This window comes from Musca vetustissima, unplaced genomic scaffold (assembly GCF_032173495.1).
Source record: "Musca vetustissima isolate MV318-11 ecotype Yass unplaced genomic scaffold, APGP_CSIRO_Mvet_v1 utg12733, whole genome shotgun sequence".
Classification (NCBI taxonomy): domain Eukaryota; kingdom Metazoa; phylum Arthropoda; class Insecta; order Diptera; family Muscidae; genus Musca; species Musca vetustissima.
This window is the reverse complement of record NW_026885694.1, coordinates 41,648-56,714: the sequence shown is the minus strand read 5'-3', so window position 1 is coordinate 56,714 and position 15,067 is coordinate 41,648. Positions and strand designations below refer to the sequence as shown.

At 31.1% G+C, this 15,067-nt stretch overlaps 2 protein-coding genes across 2 annotated transcripts; both read right to left on the bottom strand.

Moving 5' to 3' along the window:
* Positions 1–5,736: 5,736 nt before the first annotated feature.
* LOC133332950 (general odorant-binding protein 28a-like) lies at positions 5,737–6,700 on the bottom strand. Its single transcript, XM_061541315.1, has 3 exons — positions 6,559–6,700; positions 6,024–6,112; positions 5,737–5,952 (listed from the first exon to the last, which is right to left on the bottom strand). The coding sequence occupies exons 1-3, from the start codon at positions 6,698–6,700 to the stop codon at positions 5,737–5,739; spliced, it is 447 nt and encodes a 148-aa protein (XP_061397299.1).
* Positions 6,701–11,487: 4,787 nt separating this feature from the next.
* LOC133332943 (general odorant-binding protein 28a-like) lies at positions 11,488–12,154 on the bottom strand. Its single transcript, XM_061541307.1, has 3 exons — positions 12,013–12,154; positions 11,781–11,869; positions 11,488–11,703 (listed from the first exon to the last, which is right to left on the bottom strand). The coding sequence occupies exons 1-3, from the start codon at positions 12,152–12,154 to the stop codon at positions 11,488–11,490; spliced, it is 447 nt and encodes a 148-aa protein (XP_061397291.1).
* Positions 12,155–15,067: the final 2,913 nt, after the last annotated feature.

The window sequence follows — 15,067 nt, the reverse complement described above, 5'->3', positions numbered from 1 at the left end:
TTCCTGGTACCAAAGATTTAAGACATATGTTTCATACATATCTTTACTCTTATAGCGAACTTTTTTATAACGAACTATTTATTCGGTCCCAATATTCAGTTTCTTGCTGCAAATATATGTAATACTGACGATGACAATCCTCATAAAAATTAGTTTTTAAGCTGGCAATCTTTACTAAAAATGTCAGATTGATCAAGGAAAAAGAGAAGCACCTTAAGAACTGTAGAAAAGGCACAAAACCTACCAGTTTCTAACAGAATATATATTTTTTCTGCTAAGTCTATGTTTTGTCTTATCTTGGATATAACGAAATTCTTCTATAAGGAACAAATTTGCTTTGTCCCTACACGTTTTCTAAAACCGTACTCGACTGAATAACAATGGTACAATTATACAAGATAGAAAGACATTCACATTTTAACTTTATTCCGGCTTAACCTATTTCATGAAAATTCGTGATTTTCAACAACATTTAACAAATAAATAAAACGCTTGCTTGATATAATTAAACAAATTTATTAAATACAACAAATATTATATTACATTAATATTAAGGCTAATAAACATTAAATTCATATACATTATATATATTTCATAATAAATTACATGTTTGTGGTATACCTTTAGGATATTCAATATTAAAAATATAATAATAGCAAACATGATAAAATTATAAAAGGTAACATCAAATCCCAGCTGATTTGATTTCAACGTAATACTAGTGTCAATATGTGCTCCCGTATTCAATTTACTCAATCTGCCTGCTGGGAAAGTTTGAGGAAGCAAATCTTTCTTCATAAAATAACTCGCAATTCCCTGCATTTTCATATGTGTTACACATATAAGTGGCAATGGCAACAACACTTGCTGTTACCTTCCTTTATTATACCATGAATAGCAAAGTATTTGTGACATTAATATGACATTTTTACAAATTAAACAATATTTATTTCAATATTATAGTACGTTTACATTAAACTTATTAATTTTGGGTTTCGGAACAACTACTCGATTTAGCTCTTCTTTGTATAGTGATGGGAATTTCCATCAGACCAATCTTTTAATGTATAGTGCATACAAAAAGTCGTAGGTGCATAAAATAAGACACGTAACTAACGGCAAATCGAGGTTAAAGTCCGATGTTACACACAACACGTGTTCAGTGGCAATAATTACAAAATGTTTAATATCTTGAAATTCCCAGCCTCTATAATCTATAAAGATAAGTTGTAACATCTATAGTTATATCTTAAGAACAATATTAATCAAAATTTAGATATTTTTATTTATTTATTTTTCAAATTCATTATGCCTAGTCTTTCGACCTTAATGTGGTAAACTACATTAAAATGTTAAGTAACACAGTTTAATAACAATTATAGTAATTAATAAACAATTTAGGGATCGGAACTACCCAAAAATTTTAAAAATATTGATCATAAATTGATAAATAGGGTGGCATATTTTATATATAGAAAATATTAAGAATAATTTGAGACAAAATATTTCGGAAAATGTATAATGAAAAATTAAAAGATCTTAAAGGCAATGGCAAATCCATTGTACGTCCGGCCAAATCTGATGCGAAATGATCTTTCCAAAAAGGGTGTTAACATTGGAATGTGTATCTGTGGATTTCTTAGAGATCAGGAAAAACGAAATTCATTTATGAAAAACAAGTGATCTTGCTTATTATAACCTTTTTAAAAAACCGCATGGACCAAAGTCTTATGAAATCAGCCAAAGTACAGCCGAGGAGGTCAATAACAAATGGGGTAAAATGTTGCCAACGCTTTAATAAGTACAGTATTTTTCGGTTAATTGAACCTACGGTTAATTGGTTTCCACGCTTAATTGAACCTCATGATGGGTCAAAAATATTTCATTTCATAGTAAGCGGGTTCGGATAATTGGTTCCTCGGTTAATTGAACAAAAATTTGTGCAAATTTTGATGTGCAATTAACCGAAAAATACTGTATATATACCTCATGACTCTATTAAAAGCGATCTGCAGCTTCCTGATAACATAACCAAATATCCCTGAAAAAACTTCAATGCAGTACAAGATTAATGGCATAATTAACATGTTCACAATGTATTTCCTCATTTCAACAACAAGACAAAGGTCAGAACTATAAAGCTTCCTCAACATGTAATTTATCTTAGAAATCAACAAGTTAACATGATACTCAAACAACCATTCCCTGTCCAGTACAACACCAAGACATCTAATGCTCTTGGTGTTGTACCATGCTTAATTTCAATGTTATCGAACTTGAGTATTACTTCAACCCCACCACGGGGACCAAACTTTAATACTTTCGTTTTATTCGGATTTACCGATAATTTATTGAGTGACATCCAATTATTCATTGTGAGATAGAAAACGATACAGCACTTTGCATAACATCAGGGAATGCACCATCGCACTTAAACAGTAATTGAATATCATCAGCAAATGAAAAGGGCTGACAATTGTTGAAAACGACCAAATCAAAAAAACATTTATAAACATTATAAATAGAAGTGGACCAAGCACTGACCCCTGAGGAACACCACTGGTAACAGTTAAAAGATTAGGTTGTTTACCACTAGCGACCACATATTGAAATTTTTCCTCTAGGTAGGATTTTATTAACAAAGATGCTGTTTTAGAAAATCCGAAGTGGCTACCTTACTTAACAATCAACAATTCATGATCAAGCCTATCAAAAGCTTTTTCTAAATCAATTCCAAAAAGCATACACTATCCCTTGATATTGGCCTGAAACCAGATTTCCGAATTGGAATTATTTTGCCTATTTTCCACCGGGATGGAAAACAAGAGGCCATAATCATAGTATTAACAACATTAATAATATGGCTACCCACAAGAGGTACCATAATTTTTAGAAATATAAGAGTCAAGCCACAGCTTTGGATTTTATTAGGGAGAATGAATCAAACGTTTCATCAATCGTGACAGCAGCGAACCAGAATTTTGAAATGAGGCAAACATATGATGCAACTGATCCACATCAGCATCAACAATATCTTTTGTTTTGCCAACTATTTAAAACAGTCCAAATTTCTTTGGGCCGCCATGCCATGATTGAACACACATTTCCGCTTCCGAACCGGAAAGTAACTATGAATCCCGTAAAGATTACTATATAGCACTTGCAATTGCACATTAACGTCATTGGTATTATAGATACCAGAGAAATCACAAAGGATTAAAGCATCATCCAAAGTTGCTTTTGTCACCGCATCATAATCTGTATACTCATAATATTGGGGAACAACACTGAATTCAACTTCAATAGAAACAAAAATAAAGGAATGGTGCGATATTCCTGGACATTGAAACTGAACTAAATTCGGCGACGACAATAAAAAATAATCCAATAAAAAAGTTGACATATGAAAGACATCATAATAAGTGGGGATAGAATTAAGTACAACAGTAAGGTTCATAATGCAGCATACAGACCTAACATTATACGACTTATAGTACGTTTCAATTGTTAATTCCTTTGCATATATGTCAAATAAATCCTCATAATAAACCTATAGGTTATAATGTATATGTAAAAAAGTTATAATGTATATGCCGTTTTACGTTTGTTATTGAAATCCCCCATTAAAATAACATTATCATATCTAAGAACAAGGTCGGAAAATTCACTCTCAAATGCATTAATATCACCATGAGGAAGATATATTGTCCCTACTAAATATTTGAACCCTCGGATCTGTATTTATAAAAATATACTTTCAACTGATACATCATTTGTACTATCGGAAACAACTTTATGCTTTAAATGCTTGGAAATATACAAAGGAACACAACCACCTCTACCATTAGGACGATCATTCCTATAACAATAATAACCCTGCATATCAGCCACATTATAACTCATATTTGTTTATAGAAAACATACATTTTTCATTTTTCGACATGCATAATAGCCTAGACAGACGACAGCCTTAATTTGCATTAACAGCCTTAATTCAAATTAACTTGTACATTATCCTCATTTTTATGTGTTGTTAATGCACAAAATCAAACTGAATTTAAACTGAATTAGGCAATTTCAATATGGCAATGCTGTCGAAAATTAATTGTTTCTTGTCAAATTTATTTATATTTATGAAAATAAAAATAAGAAATGCAGGCAAAATTCAACCATTTTTTAAATCGGGAGCTGTTTTGCTATGATCATAGTCGCTATTCCTCCTTTATGTCATGTATCTATCCCTAAAGATACAATCCCGAAAAATATTGAAACAAATGTACAAAATTTTCATTCTACACACAGACAAACAATTGCTTTGAAGCAAAAAACTGTTTCGTAAATGCAGAAACTCTCGTCTGTCAGGGGTAAATATTAATTCAAATTAAGAAATTTTTAATGCAAATTAAGGCTGTCGTCTGTCTATGGTATAACATTTTATGGAATTTATTTTTCAAGTTCAAAAATTAAAAAGGGGTTGCCATTATTAATTTCTGAAACGAGACTACCTTCTGTAATTATGCCATGATCTCTACCTTGTCAGAATAAACAGAAACAAATGCAACAATTGGTTTTGCTCATTTGACATATTAACAAAAACGCGAAAAATTAATGGAATGCCAGGCTTTCTTTTCAAAATCGAGTTGGGAATATGATTCAGATATGAAATGGACTTTAGAATATATTTTTTATATTTCACAAAACATCACATACACAGAATACATTTTGTATATGAATTTGGCATAGCAAGCCACAATATGAAAAAAATTGTAATTTATAAGTAGCTATGGCCTACTTTGAATAATTGTACCATGATTACACCTTATTATTTCACCATGAACTTCAAGGTCCATTAAACAGGTCGTGTAAGAAGCAATCGTTATCGGCTATTGGTTCACAATTCCCCATATTTTGGACCGTACACTGTGCTGCAGCATACCAAATGACGGTCATATACTGGACTTAAATTGTCTGCGGGCCTAGGGGAAAACTCATGATGGGATCTTGATTACCCCGAAAAATAGTTGAGAAAAATATGATTAATTAATAGGGGGTCCAGAGTTTTGTGGAGCAATACCAAATCAGGTATCAGTATTGATCATGTTGGGTATTGAAATTTGACAGTAATGAGAATACAAATTTTAGCCAATTCGGTTGAAACGTGTCCAATTTCCTAAACTACTTGGGCCAATATTAATCATTTTTTGTACAAGGATGTGCATAAGGGGACAATCCTGAAACTTGGGTCAATGAAAAACGTTTCCACACATTACTGAATATTGGGGGTCAACACTAATAATGTTTAGTATGGAGATGTGGTATGCAATGAGAACCCAAAATACCAAATTACAGTCAATCCGGTTGAAATAAGCGTCGTTGTATTTGCTAATCTGCAACCTTTGTTATCTTTGAATACCTTCTTTTTTATTGAAAAATAGTCAGGCGTTATCCCAGTTTGTTGTTTTTATAAAAACAACTATTTATTCCCGCACTTTTGTACTTGTTAATTAATTCTAAAAATGCGAACTAACTTAACACCAAGGAACAACACGAAACCAGATTTCATTCGTAACCATAACCGCTTTGAACATCTTATGATGAATAAATAATATACAAAATGAATGTAGTTTGCAATAAAAGAAAATAATAATTTATTTATGAAAAACAAAAAAATAAAACATTGATCTCGTATGTCCATTTGCCAGCCAGTTTTCAAAAACAAAATCCATTCATTTCAATTTAAATATCAATATCTTCAACTCCATGTGCCAAAGCTTGTTCATGTAAACATTTGCAATATTCTTCGGCAGCTTCGCAGTGATCATCGGATACACTTATCTTGGCACAGGCATCAATAATTTCACGTGCAATTTTCATTTTATCATCTGCACCTTCCGTATACATCTCAGCATGTTTCAGAGCAACAGATGGAGCAAATTTGCCATTAGCATCGATCTTAAAAATAAGTTTGGAATGTTTGTTATATTAGGTGATTGTGTTAATAATGTAACGCATTTTTAATTTACCACTTCATATTTCTTCATAATACATGCACGCAGACATTTTCCCTCGGCTGTCGAGGCTGATTTTTTACCTATAATCTCCGCGAGATCAGCTAAAAAGGAGTAAACACGTAGTGATTTAATTTGAAGACTTTTAAACACATTTGAAGACTTTTTAACATTTTTTCTTCAAAGAGCCAAGAAATGACAGATAAAACAAGAAAAACGTTGTGATCGTAGATGTAAGTAACAAATTTGGACACGAAATGATAAACCTGGCTTGGCAACCGTACGAAGACATAACTCTGTTATGTCCATGTAAAACTCTTCAACATTCTGGCACATAAATAATGCTTCATACCAAGATCTATTAATAGGGCCATCAAGCAAGCGAAGTCCAGCTGTTTTTCTCAAGTCCAATGTCAAGAATTTGGATTTATTTACGTTTTCATAATGGAAGCCAATTCACAATTTTGAAAGCAAAGTTGAGAAACAGCTAATCTCCCTGGATGACCTTATTAATGCGCCCTGCTTCATATCTGAAATTAAATTTTCTCACCATCAGTGGCACCAGTTTCTGCCTTGCAAGCTTCTCCTTTGGACATAAATTCCGCAATTAATGCATTTTTATCGATTGCACCACGAACTAAAACCGCACCGACAACACAGAGAATTGCAAATGTTAGAAAATACTTGGCCATTTTTGACAAATATGTTATATTATATTACTGAATAAAATATAACTGGATGTTTATAGTAAAACAATTCAATTGATACTCAATATATTTTGAAACAATTGGCGACTATTTATGGGAAGGAATCTTCAGTTTCTGCGTTCCGTTAAATTATAGGTCACATGAAATAAACTGAAAATTTATATTTTCAATTTACCATTAGACATAGATCAATGATTTTAGAATATGCAAAAACCGTTATGAGCTGCAGTAGAATTTTTGAAAACAATCATTAACAACAATTGAAAGATAATTAACTACCGATTTAATTGGTAGTGTATACATGAATGCAAATAAATAAACAAATTGCACCGTTTCATAAAATACTGAAAATTTTTGGTTGTTTTACGAATAGAAGACAAATGATGATTTAGTTGTATTAAAGCTACACTAATTCCAATTTTGTGATTTTATAGCCTGTTTTACTAGAAGATTGAAAGCATATTCGAATCAATATCAGTCACTCGAATTCGAATCAGATTGGGTTCCTGTAACAGATACTCCAGATACTAGATGTCGATTCAGAATGATGGTATAAAGGACAAAGATATTCTTCATTAAATATATATATATATATTTACCGAAATATTGCCAAGACTTTTTAAGCTTTTAAAATGCCGGTACTCTTGTCTTTTATTTTTAGCCCCTCTATCATAATATTTTTTTTCGAAACAAAACTGACATAAAAAAATGTGGCATTCAGTTTCTTAAATTAAAAGCTAGATGACGCTGTTTGCATTTGTTTGCTAACAACACCAGTATTCGTGCACCTGACAACGCTGTGTTGTAATTAAAAGGCGATGTGAACATAATTTTATTTCTGTGTTACCCCTGCTAATTGTTGAGGACAAGGTTTATTCATATTTGGTAACAATTGTTACCAAATGTTAAGGGCCCCATAAACTATAAATCATGCCGTCATGCCGATGAACCCCTTTTTGTATATGTGAGATTGACTACACCTTTTTCACATGTTATTCAAAACATATCAAATGTAATTCGAGAATTACATTTGTAATTCACAACATATAGCTTGCAATTCGAGAATTCCATTTGCAATTCACAACATATCAGCTGTAATTCGAGAATTTCATTTTTGTAATTCCTAGAATACTTTTCGAAATTCATAGAATTCCATTTGAAATTCATAAACTTCCATTTGAAATTCAAAGTATTTGCGTTTGAAATTCATAAAATTCCACTTGAAATTAATAAAATTCCATTTGAAATTTAAATAATTCCATTTGAAATTCTTAACATTTGATTTGAAATACATAACATTCCATTTGTTTTTCATAACATTTAATTTTAAATTCGAAAAGTATTATTGGTAACACAAAAGGAATATGTATGAATTTGAAATGAATTGTTATGAATTACAACTGAAATTTTGTGAATTACAAGTGAAATGTTATGAATTTCAAATTGGATTCTTTGAATTTCAAATGGATTTCTTTGAATTTCAAATGAAACTCTACGAAATTAAAATTGAAAATTACGAATGAAATTAAAAAAATTTCATTCGTCCCAAAATTTCCATTTTGAGTCGTAAATTCAGTTGTTTTTTTATTCCGTCACAATTTTATTATTTTTGTACAAAATTATTTACTGACAACTTTCAAAATTAATTAATTATAATATTCATTTTCAATCTGGTGAATAATTATTCACCAGATTGATAGGGTTTTTTCCAAAATCAAAACTATTTTGATTTTCTTCATACGTTGTGTGTCATACATACATAAACAAACATTCAAAAAAAAACACATACTATGATAAATGCTGTACAGCATGATGCAGGGAAGATGCATTAGGTAGTCGCATCGACCCAGTTGTTTGTACATTAAATGTCAAAACAAATTGTTGTAAATATTAATTCGCCTTAAAAACATAAAAAATATAATTTCTTTTTAAATAACATTTATATTTCGTTATTTTTTCCAATTTTACTTTAAGAAATTCGGTATTATAAATGTATTTGAGATTTTTAAAACAAAATTTTGGTCACTGCGTATAATTTCATAATGGTGGTCTGTAAATATAAACCAATCACTACCAAAACCAGTAGAAGTCGTCTTAGGCAGGAACCGAATCTACATGCAAAATCTCCAGAATTCGACAATGGAAATTATTGAAAGATGCCGACACAGAAAATTAGTTTTGTTTTCAATTATGATAAACAGACAGACACACAAGACTATAACGATTCTTCTAGTTTATAGATGATATACGATGATGATAGATGATAAACGATATACGAAAAGGATCTTGTATCAATATATCGTGCAGCTACACACTCTTGAGGCAACACATAAAAGTATAGGGCATAAAAACATTTTGTTCTGTTTGAATTAAATTTGCTTAAACTTTGATATGTCAAGGCGAATTGAATTTTATTTGCCTTGTTTACAAATTTTGACATATATGTTACCAAAAAAGTTGCTTTGTTGTAGTGATTCGCCGATGCGACTACCTAATATATCGTTAGCTAAAATGCAAAAAGTCGTAACTAACAAAAATTGAAAATTGACTTATTGAATGAATATTGTCTGTAGACATTAATAATTTTTGGTAGGAAGATTTGGAATTTTCGAAGAATTCGCTTGTAAACATGCCGAATAAGCGTTGTGATGGGGGCTTCCCGGAAACTTGGGCTAATATTGATCATTTTTGGTAGGGAGATTTTCTACTTAATGACAATCTAAAATATAAAATTACAGCTAATTTGGTTGAAGCAAGTATGCAAGCACCACAAAATACCGAAATTTGGGATACATATTATGAGGTATTGCCTAAAAAGTGAACCAATATTAATCATGTTTAGTAGGAAAATTTGACACCCCATGAGAACGTTAAAATTCAAATTTGAGCCAATTCTATTAAAAAACGTGCCCAAAACTCCAAAATACCAAATAATGGGGGTTCTATACATTATATGGGGGCTACTCGGAAAATTGGGCTAATGTTGGTAATTTTTAGTAAAGACATTTTCTACTCAATCCAAATATTAAATTGAAAAACCTTCTCAAGCTCCCCAAAAATACCGATCATTGGTTTCTAGCCTACTATGATAATATTTAGTAGGCAAATATGATAGCCAAAGTGGATCCAAAATACCAATTCAAAGCTAATTATGTTGAAAACCGTGTCTAAAACCTGCAAAATTTCGAATAATGGGTGGTACCATCATATAATGGTAATTTTCTGTAGGAATATTTGACACCTAATGAGAACCAAACGGAGAAAATTACAGTCAATTAGGTTGAAAATGAGTCAAAAATGCCTATAATACCGAATATTTGGTGATATGGTTTCGTAATGATTTCGTGATTTCAAAGATAGTCAGACGGACATGCATAAATCGATATAGAATTTTATTCTGATCAATTATGGGGTCTTCGGTGAATATTTCGAAGTGTTCCACCTTATGGTGGAAATATGGAATGGACGCGTAAACACTTCGCTTATGTCGTTATAATCTCATTCCCATATTCAAGCATAATAGGTTCGTTCGTTTACTTTCCCAGTAATATTTACTCAGTAAGAATTTGCAGAGAGTAAATACGAATTTTTCCTTCTCAAGAGAGAAAACTGCAAAAAGTAAACGAACAACATCCAGTAAAAAGATTGTTTCGACACAGCTGATTAAAACAACAAACAAATTGGCGCAAACTAAAAAACAGCAGTTTTATTAGAAAAATGGATAACAAGCGGATGTTGTTTGTTTCCCACAAACATTTAAAAGTGTTGTGTGATATGGGGGTGGACATAACCGATGGTGTTCAAGACATGTTAGGGATGCACACTTTTTTGTTTGGATTTGGAACCTAAAAAATCGTTCGCTAATTACTCTTGTATTACCTTACTTTTAAATACTTGCGTTTTCTTCATCCATTTCGGTATTTAATGATACAAAATCAAAATAAAATTCACAAAACAATCAATATTCTTGAGAACGATTTTTTTTTTGTTTACAAAACATAACAAAACAGCTGGTTAAATATCAGCTGATGGTAGAAGAAAATTCTTACTGAGTAAATTTTCCTTGTAAGAATTTGCAAATACTCAGTAACACAACTGTCAAATCTGCTCTTTCAATTCACTCTCTTTTACTGGACTTTTGGGTAAACGAACAACATTTTGTAATAATTTGTACAAATTCGTACAAATTTTTGAGTAAACGAACGAACCTAATATCATTCCCATATTCAAGCATGTGACCAATTTGATATAGTTAAAGTATTATGGCACAAGAAACGCGAAAATAGCTATAAAAAGGAATGGGATGAAATGATATCCAAGAAAAATTATATTTTATTGTTCCCTTGTATGAATATCAGATCCATATCATATGAAAACTTCGCCATTTAGCGGCTTTTTCCATAAAAATAAAACTATATGAAATTTTGAAAAATCTGCTTATTGGATTGAATAAATTCCTAATTTTTTATTGACGAAGTTTCATGAAGCTCTATGGCAAATCCATGTGAACTATTCCTCTTGAAAATTAAACAATTGGAAAGACTGTCTAATATGGATTTTTGACCGTTGTAAAAATTGTAAAAGTTTAAAACTAAACGTAAACAAACATCCCAACCCCAAGACAATGACGTTTTCGTACATATATAAATTTGCAAGTGAACTATTTATTTTAAAATTTATATAAAAATTATTACAAATGTTTGCATTTTAGTTTAACTGCAAGGTCCCCGAAACTTTGGTGATTTGCAATTTTCCATATTCGCAATGCTGCACTACACTTTGAATTGCGTTAGATCGCGATCCATTGCATGCTTCATAAAACATTTGCCATATTGTTCAGCAGCTTGACAATGATCGGTAGACACTTTAATGCGAGCACAGGTATTGACGACCTCTTTGGCTTTCTTTATTTTTTCAGCATCACCAGCTGAAAATGTTTCAGCATGTTTTATAGCAATAGCTGGTACAAATGTGCCATTGACAGTCATCTGTTGGATAAGAAAATAAAGAGGAGATAATTATGAAAAGCTTGAGGTTTAATTTGTAATTTCGATCAAAATCTTACCATTTCGTATTTTTTCATAATGCACGAACGTAGGCATTTACCTTCGGCTGTTGATGCTGGTACCTTTCCTAGAATATCTTTGACATCAGCTAAAAGAAAATATATTTAAATGACATATATATCTTCGTTAAGGATCGTGTAATATCTGTCGAAAACAACATTTGTCTGTCCTGACAATCACTCTGTAATGAATAAAAAAATTTTCTATTTGTTTATAAATGCATTTTATTACCATCCGTGGCTCCAGCATCAGTTTTGCACTCTTCCAATTTTGCCATAAAATCATCCATGGCCGCATTTTTGTCAAAAGCTGCATCAATCACCAATCCTCCAAAAATCCAAAGAATCGTAAAAGCCAATATATATTTTGTCATTTTTCGTGATTACTCAATGCGTCGATATGGGATGAAATGAATGTTGTTGACAAGTGACGTATAAAATAGGTTTCAGTGGGCCTATTTATATGAATATTTTTCGGAAATATAATTGTGAATTGTTCATCTGTGAAATTATGGCATAATTTGTTCAAATTATGAACTTGTTCATACATATAGTTCAATTAGAAATGGCGTAGTTTCACATTAATTCAATTATTATTAGCACCATAGTTATTTCTGTTATTATTTTATTATTGTTAACACGGTCATGTCTAATTGCCTCATAGTGTAAATTTTTGATTTTTTGTTAATTGTAATATTGAAGTTAAGTGCACCGACGAACGTGATTTTGAAATTAAATTTATTGGATGCAAATCAAATGTTTTAGTTATTGAAATTGATGCAAATCGGATATCTGGTGTTGTCAGTTAATGAAAAAGTTCGATGGGTTGAATTGACATGCATTGGCGAAGTTTTATGAAGTACAATATGCAGAATTCATATTCGTATAACCACTAAAAATGATTTCTTCATATTTCATATAGATTAATTATTCTAATGCAAAATAAAAAAATATGAAGACGTTGCAAACGGTATGACAAATTTAATATACACTCCACCTGGTGAAGGGTATTAAAACTAACTAATGTATACCAGTTTTCGTACAGAGTAACAAGATAAAAAAATAATGATACTACACATTCTTATAAAATTTAATACTTTTAGGATACACTTTTTGCTAGGCTTGGATTCAACTTTGGAGGTTAACTCGGATGATATTTGATTTCATTCCGTTGTTAAAGTTTTTTTCGTGTCCCTGGTGCTATCATGTTTCAACTTTTTCTTATAAATTTACCACAAATTCTCAAAGTCTGGAATCTAGCGCAGTACGATTGGGATCATTACTATGTTGAAAGATAAAGTCCCGCAAGATCCCCATTTTTACTGCACATTGCTTCAAGTTTTGCTCTAAATGTCTTTGATGTTATTATTTCATCAACAAAATGAAGGTTTCCAACTCCAGCTGTAAAAACTCACCTTCATTATCAGTGGTCCCGTTCGAAAAAATCGGACCAAAATGCACGTAATAAGGGACCAGATCAGATTTTAGGACGCCCCTTTAGAATTCAAACGGAATTCTCCAAAATTATTAGCATGAAAATGGAACGAAATTTGAAATCATCGGACCAAATTGATTGTTTTTTCGGATCAAATTTGGTCCGAAATGTCAAAACGGCAACACTGCCCATCACTGAGCCGCAAGCATGCTTAAATGTGGGAATGAGATTATAACGATATAAGCTCGTATTTTTCTCTCGCCAATTTTTTTCGCTTCCATCCAATATTTTAATATTGAGTGAAATATACATCTTTTCACATAAAAATTTATGAAGTGAACCAAAGAACCAAAGGTCCTCGGACCACGAAGTTCCTCTACATTTGATTGTTAATGTCAAATTCTTTTAATTTTTTTGACATTCGAAATCTGTTCGCGTTCACAAATTTGGATTCTGCGCTCAAAAGTTATAGCGGTTTTAAATTTTGTATTTGAAATATAATTTTAAATTAATTCCTATTACGCATTTGTTTCCTTTGCATACTTGTCAAATCAAAACGCATTTGTTTCCTTTGCATACTTGTCAAATCACATTGAAGTGCGGTTTAATAGTCGCAAAAAAAAAAACAAATAAAGCATGAAGATATCTGAAAATAAAACAAATTATTTTTTTTATTTAAATAAAACGTTTTTTGAATTATGGATTTTTTAGTATGGTTAAGGGAATGCGGGTTTGCCTTAATCTTCTAAAATATGCGACCGCCTGATGCATTTTACGAAGGGTTCTACTGCATTTCAGTGGACCTTTTCAAATTTGGACTCAAAAAATAGTTTTTTTTTATTAAAACATACTGTTGAAGTTAATACTTGAAGATAAATTGACTTTGCTTATATTATAGAAGTACTCATGTAGTAGGTTAAAATTTTGTAAAAATATGTACACACAATTTATTTTACTTCACTCTGAATACAACTTTCAATACATCAGGTTATAGGAACGCAGAGAACGCATAAAAATGTCTTATTCTGGTATTCCGCAAATTGAAAGAAAGAATAATAATTCAGAACATTTCAACAGAGGACATGGTGGCAGACATATCTACAAAGGGTTTGTCGAAACAAAAGATTCAACGATTTTGTCAATGTCTTGGTTTATATAACTTCAAGTCTAGTGGGGGTTTTGAAGTTACTACTTGAAGATAAATTTATTTTGCTAATATTATAGTAGTACTCAGGTAGTAGGTTACGATTTTGCAAAAATATGTACACACAATTTATTTTTCTTCACTCTGAATAAAGCTTTCAATACATCAAATACGCTCCAAATTTTCGACTTTGGAATTTAATTGTAAAGAAGCTCCTGTGAAGCTTTGCTAAACGAAGCAAAATCACGAGTTCTACAATCCTATAATCAGTTTAGTCCATTATCTGGCCCATTATCACGGATCACATGTGCGTGCGTTGTATAGATAAAAAATGCATTTAAATTATATGCAATATGTTCATATTTCGCAAGTTATCAGCTTGCAAACCTCAGCTCCAAGGAATTTAAAACATTTTTTAATATTCCCATATGAAATTTAGCTTTTCTCATAATTTTCTTTGCTTATAATGTATTTTTTCATATCCTTAAAAAACTGAACTTTCAACTTTTCCCTGGGATAATTTGTCTTTAACTCTAGCTCTTATGAATTGTATTGATTTTATAGTCACGCTTTTATTGTTTTTTATTATAATATACATTTCTTATGATAATCTTTTTTGTTTTTAGTGGTTATGCATGTTGTTTTATTTTTATTAATTAAAATATTTATTTTATTTCGAACATGGAAATAATTGATTGATTTTTTTTT